General features: G+C 43.6%; 2 protein-coding genes across 2 annotated transcripts in view; both read right to left on the reverse strand.

Annotated features, from left to right (window-relative positions):
* Positions 1-3,705: 3,705 nt before the first annotated feature.
* On the reverse strand, positions 3,706-5,843 carry stc1l (stanniocalcin 1, like; the record flags this gene model as incomplete). Its single annotated transcript, XM_079235265.1, has 5 exons — positions 3,706-4,027; positions 4,476-4,579; positions 4,680-4,787; positions 4,996-5,138; positions 5,723-5,843. 5 exons carry the CDS (start codon positions 5,841-5,843, stop codon positions 3,706-3,708), a joined length of 798 nt encoding a protein of 265 aa, XP_079091391.1.
* A 2,610-nt stretch (positions 5,844-8,453) lies between these two features.
* The window catches only part of LOC306751583 (cGMP-dependent protein kinase 1-like), a gene marked incomplete at both ends in the record, with an annotated part of 13,020 nt that continues 7,204 nt past the window's right edge, over positions 8,454-14,269 (reverse strand). The window contains 11 exons of the mRNA XM_079235180.1: positions 8,454-8,552; positions 8,641-8,707; positions 8,804-8,866; positions 9,904-10,026; positions 10,325-10,488; positions 10,567-10,708; positions 10,798-10,887; positions 11,428-11,567; positions 11,659-11,755; positions 12,571-12,645; positions 14,261-14,269. The exon at positions 14,261-14,269 is cut by the window's right edge and continues 57 nt beyond it. Of these exons, the coding sequence (XP_079091306.1) occupies positions 8,454-8,552; positions 8,641-8,707; positions 8,804-8,866; positions 9,904-10,026; positions 10,325-10,488; positions 10,567-10,708; positions 10,798-10,887; positions 11,428-11,567; positions 11,659-11,755; positions 12,571-12,645; positions 14,261-14,269 (1,069 nt within the window). The remainder of the gene's footprint in view (positions 8,553-8,640; positions 8,708-8,803; positions 8,867-9,903; positions 10,027-10,324; positions 10,489-10,566; positions 10,709-10,797; positions 10,888-11,427; positions 11,568-11,658; positions 11,756-12,570; positions 12,646-14,260) is intronic.

Below are 14,269 nucleotides of genomic sequence, written 5' to 3' on the forward strand. Positions count from 1 at the left end.
CTCCACTAGAGATGATTTTTTTTCTAACTCTCAGCTGTAACCTTTTCACAGAAAACTGTGAAGATGGAAGTTTATTTAGAAAAGACGCAGGAAAGGAGGTCATGTGACCAGAGATGTTTACTGTCTGCAGAGGAGCGGGTTTTCTCTGGAATTGATTCAGATCATCAGGGAAGTTCTCTGAGGGGAAAGAATGAAGAAGAAGAAGGAGAAGAAGAAGAAGAAGAAGAAGAAGAAGAAGAAGAAGAAGAAGAAGAAGAAGAAGAAGAAGAAGAAGAAGAAGAAGAAGAAGAAGAAGAAGAAGAAGAAGAAGAAGAAGAAGAAGAAGAAGAAGAAGAAGAAGAAGAAGAAGAAGAAGAAGAAGAAGAAGAAGAAGAAGAAGAAGAAGAAGAAGAAGAAGAAGAAGAAGAAGAAGAAGAAGAAGAAGAAGAAGAAGAAGAAGAAGAAGAAGAAGAAGAAGAAGAAGAAGAAGAAGAAGAAGAAGAAGAGCAGGAGGAGGAGCCGGAGGTCGTCCTCACTGATTGGTGTGATTCCTAAAGTCAGCCAGCGGCTGCAGAGGAAATTAAATGTCACCGATACTGAATGATGAACGTTCACAGGAGCTTCCTGTTGATAGAAACGCTGAGTCAGACTTCAGAGAAAATGTTGTGTGTGTGTGTTTGTGTGTTTGGCCTCTTGTACTCGCTACATAGTGAGGACCAAATAGAAACCTGTTCTTTTGATTAAAGTCAAAGCTTCATGTGTTAAAGCTGCATTCTCTCTCCTGACCACCAGGGGGCGACTTCTCTGGTTGTATAGAAGTCTATGCTTCATGTATTAAAGCTGCATTCTCTCTCCTGACCACCAGGGGGCGACTTCTCTGGTTGTATAGAAGTCTATGCTTCATGTGTTGAAGCTGCATTCTCTCTCCTCTGGTTGTATAGAAGTCTATGCTTCATGTGTTAAAGCTGCATTATCTCTCCTGACCACCAGGGGGCGACTCCTTTGGTTGTATAGAAGTATATGCTTCATGTGTTAAAGCTGCATTCTCTCCTCTGGTTGTATAGAAGTATATGCTTCATGTGTTAAAGCTGCATTCTCTCTCCTCTGGTTGTATAGAAGTATATGCTTCATGTGTTGAAGCTGCATTATCTCTCCTGACCACCAGGGGGCGACTCCTCTGGTTGTATAGAAGTATATGCTTCATGTATTAAAGCTGCATTCTCTCTCCTCTGGTTGTATATAAGTATATGCTTCATGTGTTAAAGCTGCATTCTCTCTCCTCTGGTTGTATATAAGTATATGCTTCATGTGTTAATGCTGCATTCTCTCTCCTCTGGTTGTATAGAAGTCTATTTTCCATGTGTTAAAGCTGCATTCTCTTTCCTGACCACCAGGTGGTGACTCCTCTGGTTGTATAGAAGTATCTGCTTCATGTGTTAAAGCTGCATTCTCTCTCCTGACCACCAGGGGGCGACTCCTCTGGTTGTATAGAAGTCTATGCTTCATGTGTTAAAGCTGCATTCTCTCTCCTCTGGTATTATAGAAGTCTATGCTTCATGTGTTAAAGCTGCATTCTCTCTCCTCTGGTTGTATAGAAGTCTATGCTTCATGTGTCAAAGCTGCATTCTCTCTCCTGACCACCAGGGGGTGACTCCTCTGGTTGCATAGAAGTCTATGCTTCATGTGTTGAAGCTGCATTCTCTCTCCTCTGGTTGTATAGAAGTATATGCTTCATGTGTTAAAGCTGCATTCTCTCTCCTGACCACCAGGGGGTGACTCCTCTGGTTGTATAGTAGTATATGCTTCATGTGTTAAAGCTGCATTCTCCCTCCTCTGGTTGTATAGAAGTCTATGCTTCATGTGTTAAAGCTGCATTCTCTCTCCTCTGGTTGTATAGAAGTATATGCTTCATGTGTTAAAGCTGCATTCTCTCTCCTGACCACCAGGGGGTGACTCCTCTGGTTGTATAGTAGTATATGTTTCATGTGTTAAAGCTGCATTCTCCCTCCTCTGGTTGTATAGAAGTCAATGCTTCATGTGTTGAAGCTGCATTCTCTCTCCTCTGGTTGTATAGAAGTATATGCTTCATGTGTTAAAGCTGCATTCTCTCTCCTGACCACCAGGGGGTGACTCCTCTGGTTGCATAGAAGTCTATGCTTCATGTGTTGAAGCTGCATTCTCTCTCCTCTGGTTGTATAGAAGTATATGCTTCATGTGTTAAAGCTGCATTCTCTCTCCTCTGGTTGTATAGTAGTATATGCTTCATGTGTTAAAGCTGCATTCTCCCTCCTCTGGTTGTATAGAAGTCAATGCTTCATGTGTTAAAGCTGTATTCTCTACTGGCATTATGGCTCAATACAGAACACCCTGTGACTCACTCTCAACCAATCAGAATGCTTGATTTCATACCGTTTTATAATGTGTGTGATTGAACGTTTCTCACAAACAAACCTCATCTTCAGCCTAAAGATTTCAAACCGCTCTCCGTTCTTCCTCCTCTACCCCTGAAGGTGTCGTCTGAAGGTAAACCCTTCACTAACAGCAGCGTTCCCTTCACACGGCTCTACTTCCTGGAGATGTGAACATGCTGTTGAGCGGCAAGCTGTTGGGTCCTGCTGGTAGTTAATGAGTTAATGAGTTCATGAGTTAATGAGCCGTAACTGGTCCACCATTAGCTGAGTGACAGATGGCGACTGAGACAACAACACTGAGACCTGAACCAATACATTAAAGTACTTCCTGTTCTCCTGCAGACAGAACCCTGATCAATAACATAGCTTATGGTGGCCTGACGCGATCAATACGTAGTATTTATACCTCAGAAGATGGAAAGTGCTGTTTAATAAACAATGTTATCACGAGGAGGAAGTGGAGGTCCGTTTAACTAAAAGTATTATCAGCTTGATGTACTTAGTATCACCAGTACCATTACAAGTACAACGTTAAGGTACTTCATCCCAGGTAGAGCCCTAACGTGAATAAATAACTTCATGTATGACTTCCATGATCACTGAGATCTAAACACGGATAAAACAGCTCAGTCGATAAAACTATTAAAAAAACATGAAAATAAATCTAAATAAAAATAATAAAAGCAATAAAATGATCGTCTTCATGTTTCTTTCTCCAAAACGGAGTCGCATTAAATGTGAATTCTTCAGAACTTTACTTTCATTTGACTGGAGTCAGTTATTTATCTGTAGTTTAAAAACATGACATGTTATTGTGCATCAGCGCCCCCTGCTGGCTCTACGAGCAACACAAATACAGTCTAGACAAATAATAAATAATACATTTATTAGAATTAGAGGAAGAAAAGACTTCATTGTTCCCACAGTAGAAGTGTATTTGACATGATGCAGATGTTGTATTATTACTGTGGGAATATTTCAGATACTTTTTCCAGGTTTTTTGATCAGATGAATAAAAATCACATGAGCCAAAAGCATATGACATCTTTTATTTCTAACACAAAGTGGGCTTCGTGTTTTAATAACATTCAAACACACAACGCATAAAGTGATCCCAGACCAGCAGGTCGTGAGGTCGCGCCCCGGCCAGCGTGGAGCGTCCTCACCACCTGCTCCACTACTTAAATATAATCATAAATTAACTCGTTTAAGAAAATAAATATCAATGATCTTCACCATAAATCAGCCTCTTTTTCACACGTGTGTAACAGGTCGCTCAGTATATAATAATAAGTAGTTATGACTCCAGCTCATATCATTCCTCTGAATGCGCGGCCCCGCCCCCCTCCACGTCGGCCACGCCCCCCTCCACGTCGGCCACGGACCTCTTCCTGGCGAACAGGTGGGTTGGCTCTCGGCTCCTGAAGCCCGGCTGGATGCTGAACACGGGCATGTTCCTCCAGCTGGACGGGTCGCTGAAGGCGGCGGCGCCGGAGCCAGCGGCGCACGGTTTGTTCTGGACCAGCTGGAGGAAGGTCTCCATGTCGGGGCCCAGGCGGGCCACCAGGCCGGTCCGCACCGCCGCCACCGTCTGCTCGTCGCACGACTGCAGCGTCTGCAGCAGAGTGCTGTAGTACCTGGAGGGAGGGACAGGAAGTCAGGGACAGGAAGTCAGGGACAGGAAGTCAGGGACAAGAAGTCAGGGACAGGAAGTCAGGGACAGGAAGTCAGGGACAAACGCAGCCAGGTAAAACGTTACCTTCTCAGACCGCGTGTGTTAAAGCTGCATTCTCTCTCCTGACCACCAGGGGGCGACTCTTCTGGTTGTATAGAAGTCTATGCTTCATGTGTTAAAGATGCATTCTCTCTCCTGACCACCAGGGGGCGACTCTTCTGGTTGTATAGAAGTCTATGCTTCATGTGTTAAAGATGCATTCTCTCTCCTGACCACCAGGGGGCGACTCTTCTGGTTGTATAGAAGTCTATGCTTCATGTGTTAAAGATGCATTCTCTCTCCTGACCACCAGGGGGCGACTACTCTGGTTGTATAGAAGTATATGCTGTGTGTGTGTGTGTGTGTGTCACCTGTTGGGGAAGTGCGTGGGAACCTGCACCACGTCTCCGATGGCGTCCGGGTTGGTTCGAGCCACAGTGCAGATGTCCAGACTGCTGTAACAATCTTCCTGCACCTAAAAAACAAAAAGAGACAGGAACTCAGCGACCAATCAGAAGGGATGAAGGTGGTCGTCTCCGACCAATCAGAAGGGAGGAAGGCTCGGCCTCACTGACCTCAGCGATCATCCTCTGGAAGATGTTGCAGCGGCGGATTGTTGAGAAAATCTTGGAGGAGATTCCCTGAGAGATGCAGTGAAGACTCTTCTTCACGAAGGTCTTGCCCTGGAGAGAGAGACAGGAGGTGAGACAGGGAGACAGGAGGTGAGACAGGGAGACAGGAGGTGAGACAGGGAGACAGGAGGTGAGACAGGGAGACAGGAGGTGAGACAGGGAGACAGGAGGTGAGACAGGGAGACAGGAGGTGAGACAGGGAGACAGGAGGCGAGGCAGACAGACAGACAGACAGACAGACAGACAGACAGGCACTGACCTCTGTGTTGAAGGTCGCAGCTGATTGGAGGAACAGCTCACAGATCTCGTGCATCCCGTCGGTGTCGCAGGTCGAGTTCTCCAGACAAGAGAAGAAGCCACAGCCGACGGCCACGGAGCCACTGAGACACCTGGCCACGTCCGCTACACACACACACACACACACACACACACACACACACACACACAACAATCAGCACAAAAACACTGCAAATGTCCACCGTGTGTATATATATACGTATACGTATACGTATATATATATATATATATATATATATATATATATATATATATATATATATATATGAACTTCTCCTCTTCTCTAGTTAGAAGCCAATCTAACAGTTCATAAAGTATAAAATGAGCTCCTCCTTCAGCAGCTGCAGCATGAAAGTGATGAACACATGAAAGTGATGAACACATGAAAGAATCAATAGTTAGAAGACGATAGTTTAACCCTATAAGTTAAGGTGATCCTATCAACAACTTTAAGTTGGATCAACATAATTGCTTAATTAAAGAAAGCATTTTAATCTGTGGAAATCCTTGTTATTAAGTTAGTTGAAAGCATAATTTATTTTAGTGTACATTATCCTGCATAGTGATACTTTTACTTGTAATACTTTACATATACTTTAAACATCTGAATATTCTTTTAAAATATAAAACTGTTCTGCAGACAAGCGAAGTTTAAACAGATTAAAGGATGAAAGAGAACCGGGACTCACTCGGGCTGTTGGAGGAGAACCGAGCCCGGCGGGGAGCCGCCTCGTCCGGCAGCAGCTGGAAGCCGGCGGCGGAGCCGAGGAGGACGAGGAGGAGGAAGAGCGGAGCGGAGCCGGACGGCATGGTGTCTATGAGCAGGGGGGAGCTGGTCCTGGGTCAGGTGCTCCAGTCCTCCTCTGGTCCCTCCTTATACCAGGGCCCCGCAGGACGGACCAATCAGAGAGAGAGAGAGAGAGAGTGAGTGTGTGTGTGTGAGTGTGTGTGTGTGTGTGTGTGTGTGTGTGTGTGTGTGTGTGTGTGTGTGTGTGTGTGTGTGTGTGTGTGTGTGTGTGTGTGTGTGTGTGTGTGTGCGTGTGTGTGTGGGTGTTAATGGTTCATTCTTGCCGGTCGTTAACTCACCAGATAATTGGATCTTTCCACACATTCCAGGATTTCCCAGCAGTGACGTCACCGGAAGATTTTAGACTTTTAAAGCGAGAAACTCATCCGTAAAAATAAAAACCAGCTTTTAAATAAATAAATAAAATGCTGATGAATTGAGTTTGTATCAATATGTTTTATTATATTTATATTATAACAAAAATTGTTGAATTAAATATACAAACAAACGCATATACAGAATGAAGAAATGCATTTTTATTGTTTAACCATCAGAGGAAAATATAAACATAATGAAGTTGTATTTCAATTATTAAACCATCGGATGGGAATAAAAACAGGAATAAGTTGTGTTCTTATTCATATTTTGGCTGCTGATCTGAAAGGACGTTTGTTTTCTCGTCACGTTGTGAAGTCATTCAGTGAAGTAGAAAACCAGCTGATCACTGATCAGAACACTGAAAGTACTCACTTTACTTCAGTAAAAGTACTAATACAACAACTGTTACATAGTTCACTACTCTCTAAATCCTACAAAGTATTATCAGCTTAATGTACTTAAAGTAGTAAAGGTACCACTTTAACAACGTTAGGATACTTCATTACATTTAAAATACAGAAGTATTTGTCCAGGGACTGAAGTATCTATCTTCAGTCCCCTAAATGAAGCAGAATGGAACCTTGCCTGTTGTTGCAGGACATGTGGAAAAGTGGGCGTGTCTTATCTGAGAGTCGTTATCAGTAAAGTGTGAGAGAGTCGTTAGTCGAGGCGGCTGCTTTTCCATCTTTAGCTGCTTTTCCATCTTTAGCTGCTTTTCCATCTTTAGCTCGTCAGAACCAGTGAACCTTTAGCTCTCAGGCCGCCTGGAGGCCGTCTGGAGGTCACCTGGAGGTCACCTGGAGGTCACCGGGCTGATAGACATCTCCCACTTTACCCATTGATGACTCACTGGCCTCCTCCGACCACAGAGCAAGTGATCAGCTTCAGTCATCAATAACGAGCCGACCAGAAGATCTTTATGATAATGATGACTTTTTCTCATGAGCTCAGGAATTCATTATTTTATTTAAGCTAGCAGCACACACACACACACACACACACACACACACACACACACACACACACACACACACACACACACACACAGACGGACATTTTTTCATCTCTGAAGGCTTCTGTGACTTCATCTTCGTGTTCAGATTATTTACTTAGTTGTGATTAAAAGAAGAGAAATATTATGTTTTTTTAAGTCTCTTTGTGGTTCTGAGTCTCTTTGTGGTTGTTTTGAGTCTCTTTGCGGTTGTTCTGAGTCTCTTTGTGGTTGTTTTGAGTCTCTTTGGTCGTTTTGAGTCTTTGTGGTTGTTTTGAGTCTCTTTGCGGTTGTGTTCAGTCTTTGTGGTTGTTTTGAGTCTTTTTGGTTGTTTTGAGTCTTTGTGGTTGTTTTGAGTCTCTTTGTGGTTGTTTTGAGTCTCTTTGCGGTTTGAGTCTCTTTGTGTTTTGAGTCTCTTTGCGGTTGTTTTGAGTCTTTGTGGTTGTTTTGAGTCTCTTTGGTTGTTTTGAGTCTTTGTGGTTGTTTTGAGTCTCTTTGGTTGTTTTGAGTCTTTTTGGTTGTTTTGAGTCTCTTTGCGGTTGTTTTGAGTCTCTTTGTATTTTGAGTCTCTGTGGTTGTTTTGAGTCTCTTTGTATTTTGAGTCTCTGTGGTTGTTTTGAGTCTCTGTGGTTGTTTTGAGTCTCTTTGTAGCATCTTACTCTTCATACGGAATCTTATTTTTAAGTTGATATGAAGCTGTGAATTGGTTGTGTTTTGGTGCATTAACCCGTTGAGTGCCGCCCAGCGTTCAAGAGATGATTCTGGTTTCTTCTTTATTAGAACACACATTTCAAGATGAAAACAAGAAAAGATTCAGTCAAAGTCAGTCAGTGAAAGTCTGACTCGTTTGCTTTGTTCACACAGATTCTCTTGATTGAAACTGAACACAGTGAAGTCGTCGTAAACAGATCTGCTGAATGTGGACATTTAACAAAAGAACTGTTTAATATCAGCACAATGCTGATACACATAACTACGTAACACGTAACTATGTAACAACGTAACAATGGACGGGAGGTCACTACATTATTATTCTCTCACGATATTATCACTTTTTTCAAAATGTTTTATGTTCTTTATCGTCATGCATTTTCTTGCAAGAAAGGAACAAGTCTGCTGGAAGATGAACGGGTCGGGAGCACAGCAGCATGCACAGACATGGTATGATGGACATAGTGGTGTGTAACTCCATAACATCCACCAGCCTCCCGTCCGTGTCCCGGTCCGTGTCCCGGTCCGTGTCCCGGTCCGTGACCCGGTCCTACTAGAACTCCAGGTCCCAGCCGGACTCCTCATCAGGAGGCGGGTCCTCAGCGTCCTCGGGGAAGTAGTCAAAGTTGCGGTTGTCCAGCGGTCCGTCCACCTGGCAGGAAGACAGACGTTAGTGCTCTGGTCCTCCTAGACCTGAACCTCTCAGACCTGAACCTCTCAGACCTGAAGCAGAAACCCACCGCGGGGGTGAACGGGGAGGCGATGGTTCCCTGGCGGAGGCCGTCCCAGTTGAAGCCTTCAAACCACCTGAAGGACGAAAACAACAACAACAACAACAACAACATGGCCATGCGGATGAAGAGAGCACTCCTCGTGACAAACCCGTGACGATGAAAATCTCACTTGTGTTTCTGGATGTCCTTCGCTCCATTCTTCTGGTTTCCCAGCCTCTCCGAAGGGTTGTCCCTGAGAGACACGACACAGACGGAGCTTGTTTTAACGGGTACTTTTAGGTTTGGGTCACGAGATCGGATAGTTAAGTAAGCTCAAATTAAAATGGCGTTTGGGAATCGATTACGTCGTTCACTAACTCCGCTCACGGCCATTGTTGCTCTGTGTAATGAGCATGTGTAAGAAACCCCAACAAAGATGGCCGACGAACGGCTTGTTTATGCTTCGTTAGCTCCGCTCGGCCTCATGGCCACTTTACAGACAAACAGAACCTCAGCTATTGCTCAATATAGTTTACTATTGATTACAAATGGAAAAGAGCTCAGTGAGCATGCTCAGAATCTTCTTCTGTGGTATTGTGACATATTGTTGACGAAGCTTTCATCGCCGCGTTTTAAGGTTCTAGAGACGGAGACGTTTCGTGACACGGAGGTTTAAAATGTTTAAAACGTTTTAAGCATTGTGTTGCCTTTACGGCATTTTCAATTTCACTTTTGTTTAATTAATAGTTGGTTATTTCAAGACATAGTTATTGGCAATATGATTTTCCTGTTCGTGCCATGTTATGACATCACTTCCTGTTTAATCACTTCTGGGGCGGTACTTCCGGTTTAGCCACTTCCGGTACTTCCGGTTGAATGGTGTCCGGTTTCAGTACTTCCGGTTCCGTAACATTTGACAGTGGACCGCATGCTCCAGAATCCGCTCGCATCCACGGGGAAGCATCGTGGAGGCAATGTCGTGAGTGCTACAATGTATGAAGATGCAATGTATATTTATATTTAGTACTGGGAAATGTTATGTTTAGTATGTACACTGAATGTTTGTATTGTCTTTATTTGCAGTTTTCACCAGCATGATAGAGGGAAAAGAGTAACAGTAAATGGGGACTCTGTCTTCATTGATTGCGGTTTAACTCTGTGTTTAGTCCAGAGTTTAACACTACAAGCGTTTAAAGCGTTTAAAGCGTTTAAAGCGTTGAACAAAAGGCCCGAGAGCGTGAGAAGCAGCTTCCTGTGCCACTTCGGTGCTCTTCGAGGTCAGCTGACCACCTGCAGAGACGCTTGATGAGGTTCGCGGCACTCTTGGTGATCTTCTTGGGAAACTCGATCATGTCGATGCCCTTCAGGATGATGTTGTAGGTCTTCATGGGGTCTGAGCCCGAAAACGGAGGACTGGAGACAGAGAGAGGAAACCGGGTCTTAAACACTGATTTCATATTTAATATTTACACTTTTCTGTCCTCCAAATGAAGGATTTAAAGTCAGTCCGCATGAAAAACACCAAAATTAGACCCTTTGCAGAACGGAGTCTCCTTGAGGTCCTGAACCGAACCTGATCCATTATAAAACCTGATCCATTATAAAACCTGTTCCTTCTCCACCCGGTCTTGCGGTCTCGGTCGTGAAGCTGATCCAGTTCCTCCCGTGAGACGTACCATGAACGGGGAGCGTGTGACCTGGACTGGCGTACCTGCCGCTGAGCAGCTCAAAGACCAGGATCCCCAGAGACCAGCAGTCGGCCGAGCTGTCGTGGCCCTTGTTCAGGATGATCTCCGGGGCCACGTACTCTGGAGTCCCACAGAAGGTCCACGTCTTCTTCCCCAGACCCACTTTCTTGGCAAAGCCGAAGTCCACCTGCTCAAACAGAAGGAGCACAGGATGTCACGGGTGCTTCCTGCCCGGGTGGAGACTCACGCCGGCGCGGCGCCGCACCAGCTTGGCGTATCCCCGGTGGTCCAGGATGATGTTCTCGGGCTTCAGGTCCCGGTAGATGATCCCTCTGGAGTGCAGGAAGGCCAGCGCCTCGATGACGCAGCCGGTGTAGAAGCGGGTGATGCCGTCGTCGAACGACCCCCTGAAACGGAGGCGGAGCCTGACGATGAGGAGGAATGTCCCGGTGTCTTATGGGTAAAAAAAAAAGTCACAAAACACGCCGTCGCTCACCGGTCCCTCAGCACCGTCCACAGCTCTCCTCCGAGACACGCCTCCAGCAGCATGTACAGGTACTTAGCGTCTCGGAACGTCCGGTACAGCCTGCAGGGACACGGAGAGCGTCCAGTTACTGAAGGGTTGCATGTTACACGTGTGTTCAACACAAGATTTACATGTTACACGTGTGTTCAACACAAGGTTTACATGTTACACGTGTGTCCAACACAAGGTTTACATGTTACACGTGTGTTCAACACAAGGTTTACATGTTACACGTGTGTTCAACACAAGGTTTACATGTTACACGTGTGTTCAACACAAGGTTTACATGTTACACGTGTGTTCAACACAAGGTTTACATGTTACACGTGTGTTCAACACAAGGTTTACATGTTACACGTGTGTTCAACACAAAGGTAGTACTACCTGATGATGAACTAGTAGTAGTAGTAGTAGTAGTAGTACTAGTACTAGTACTAGCAGTACTAGTACCTGATGATGAAGGGGCTGTGGGCCTCCATCATCTAGTTGTAGTTGTAGTAGTAGTACTTGATGATGTACTAGTATCTGATGATGAAGGGGCTGTGGGCCTCCATCATCTAGTTGTAGTTGTAGTAGTAGTACTTGATGATGTACTAGTACCTGATGATGAAGGGGCTGTGGGCCTCCATCATGATGCGGCGCTCTGACAGGATGTGACCTTGCTGACTCGTGTCCATCACGTGACGTTTCTTCAGAACCTTCAGGGCGAATGAGCGGTTGGGATCGTTCTTCAGTTGCACCTGCACACAGAATACACCAGTACTTCATACAAGTTCCACACGCAGTACTACTGGAGTACACACATGTACACACACGCAGTACTCTACTCACCAGCTCCACCCGGCTGAAGCCTCCCATCCCCAGAGTGCAGATGATGTTAAAATCATTCAGGGACACTCTGGAGAATAAATCTGCCTCCGCCTGCACACTACAGGGAACACAGAGTACTTCTACACAGTCAGAGTACTACTACACAGCCAGAGTACTACTACACAGCCAGAGTACTCCTACACAGTCAGAGTACTACTACACAGCCAGAGTACTACTACACAGTCAGAGTACTCCTACACAGTCAGAGTACTACTACACAGCCAGAGTACTACTACACAGTCCGAGTACTTCTACACAGCCAGAGTACTACTACACAGTCCGAGTACTTCTACACAGTCCGAGTACTCCTACACAGTCAGAGTACTACTACACAGCCAGAGTACTACTACACAGCCAGAGTACTCCTACACAGTCAGAGTACTACTACACAGCCAGAGTACTACTACACAGTCAGAGTACTCCTACACAGTCAGAGTACTACTACACAGCCAGAGTACTACTACACAGTCCGAGTACTTCTACACAGCCAGAGTACTACTACACAGTCCGAGTACTTCTACACAGTCCGAGTACTCCTACACAGTCAGAGTACTACTACACAGTCAGAGTACTTCTACACAGTCAGAGTACTTCTACACAGTCCGAGTACTCCTACACAGTCAGAGTACTCCTACACAGTCAGAGTACTACTACACAGTCAGAGTACTTCTACACAGTCAGAGTACTTCTTATTATAATGGTCATAATAAGACAAGCCACCAGGCTACCCCTGTGGCTAAAAGGTGAACTGCAGATATAAATGTTAAAGACCAGGCGATGATGGAAGAAACTGTGCAGATTTATTTTGCGAAAAAATAATAATAGTGCAATAGAAGTATAAAGTACAAAATACTTGATGTAGATGTACTTCACCTGGCCTCAACCTCGCTGCTGTCGCTCTGGTTGTTGTCGTCGTCTTCCAGTCCTCCGATCAGCTGTTTGAACGACCTGCGACAGAAACACCACTTTCAGTAGTACTAGTAGTACTACTAGTACTACTAGTAATAGTATACTAGTACTAGTAAAGTGTGTGTCTTTACTACTGTTACTAGTAGTACTAGTATAGTTTGTTTACTACTATTACCAGTAGTACTAGTATACTGTGTGTTTACTACTATTACTAGCAGTACTAGTATAGTGTGTTTTTACTACTGTTACTAATAGTACTAGTATAGTTTGTGTTTACTACTATTACCAGTAGTACTAGTATAGTGTGTGTGTTTACTACTATTACTAGTAGTACTAGTATAGTGTGTGTTTACTACTATTACTAGTAGTACTAGTATAGTTTGTGTTTACTACTATTACTAGCAGTACTAGTATAGTGTGTTTTTACTACTGTTACTAGTAGTACTAGTATAGTTTGTGTTTACTAATATTACCAGTAGTACTAGTATAGTTTGTGTGTTTACTACTATTACTAGTAGTACTAGTATAGTGTGTTTTACTACTGTTACTAGTAGTACTATTATAGTGTGTGTTTACTAATATTACCAGTAGTACTAGTATAGTGTGTGTTTACTACTATTACTAGTAGTACTAGTATAGTGTGTGTTTACTACTAGTACTAGTAGTACTAGTATAGTGTGTGTTTACTACAATTACTAGCAGTACTAGTATAGTGTGTTATTACTACTGTTACTAGTAGTACTAGTATAGTTTGTGTTTACTACTATTACCAGTAGTACTAGTATAGTGTGTGTTTACTACTAGTACTAGCAGTACTAGTATAGTGTGTGTTTACTACTATTACTACCAATACTAGTATAGTGTGTGTTTATACTATTACTAGCAGTACTAGTATAGTGTGTGTTTACTACTATTACTAGCAGTACTAGTATAGTGTGTGTTTACGACTAGTACTAGTAGTACTAGTATAGTGTGTGTTTACTACTATTACTAGTAGTACTAGTATAGTGTGTGTTTACTACTATTACTAGCAGTACTAGTATAGTGTGTGTTTACTACTATTACTAGCAGTACTAGTATAGTGTGTGTTTACTACTAGTACTAGCAGTACTAGTGTAGTGTGTGTTTACTACTATTACTAGCAGTACTAGTATAGTGTGTGTTTACGACTAGTACTAGTAGTACTAGTATAGTGTGTGTTTACTACTATTACTAGCAGTACTAGTGTAGTGTGTGTTTACTACTATTACTAGCAGTACTAGTATAGTGTGTGTTTACGACTAGTACTAGTAGTACTAGTATAGTGTGTGTTTACTACTATCACTAGCAGTACTAGTATAGTGTGTGTTTACTACTATTACTAGCAGTACTAGTATAGTGTGTGTTTACTACTAGTACTAGTAGTACTAGTATAGTGTGTGTTTACTACTATCACTAGCAGTACTAGTATAGTGTGTGTTTACTACTAGTACTAGTAGTACTAGTATAGTGTGTGTTTACTACTATCACTAGCAGTACTAGTATAGTGTGTGTTTACTACTAGTACTAGCAGTACTAGTATAGTGTGTGTTTACTACTAGTACTAGTAGTACTAGGGACAGAAACACCAGTTTCAGCTCACTGACGATGAAGCGAAGCTGAGGTCTGAACTCACTCTCTGTCG

This window comes from Taurulus bubalis (assembly GCF_910589615.1).
Source record: "Taurulus bubalis genome assembly, chromosome: 19".
NCBI lineage: Eukaryota > Metazoa > Chordata > Actinopteri > Perciformes > Cottidae > Taurulus > Taurulus bubalis.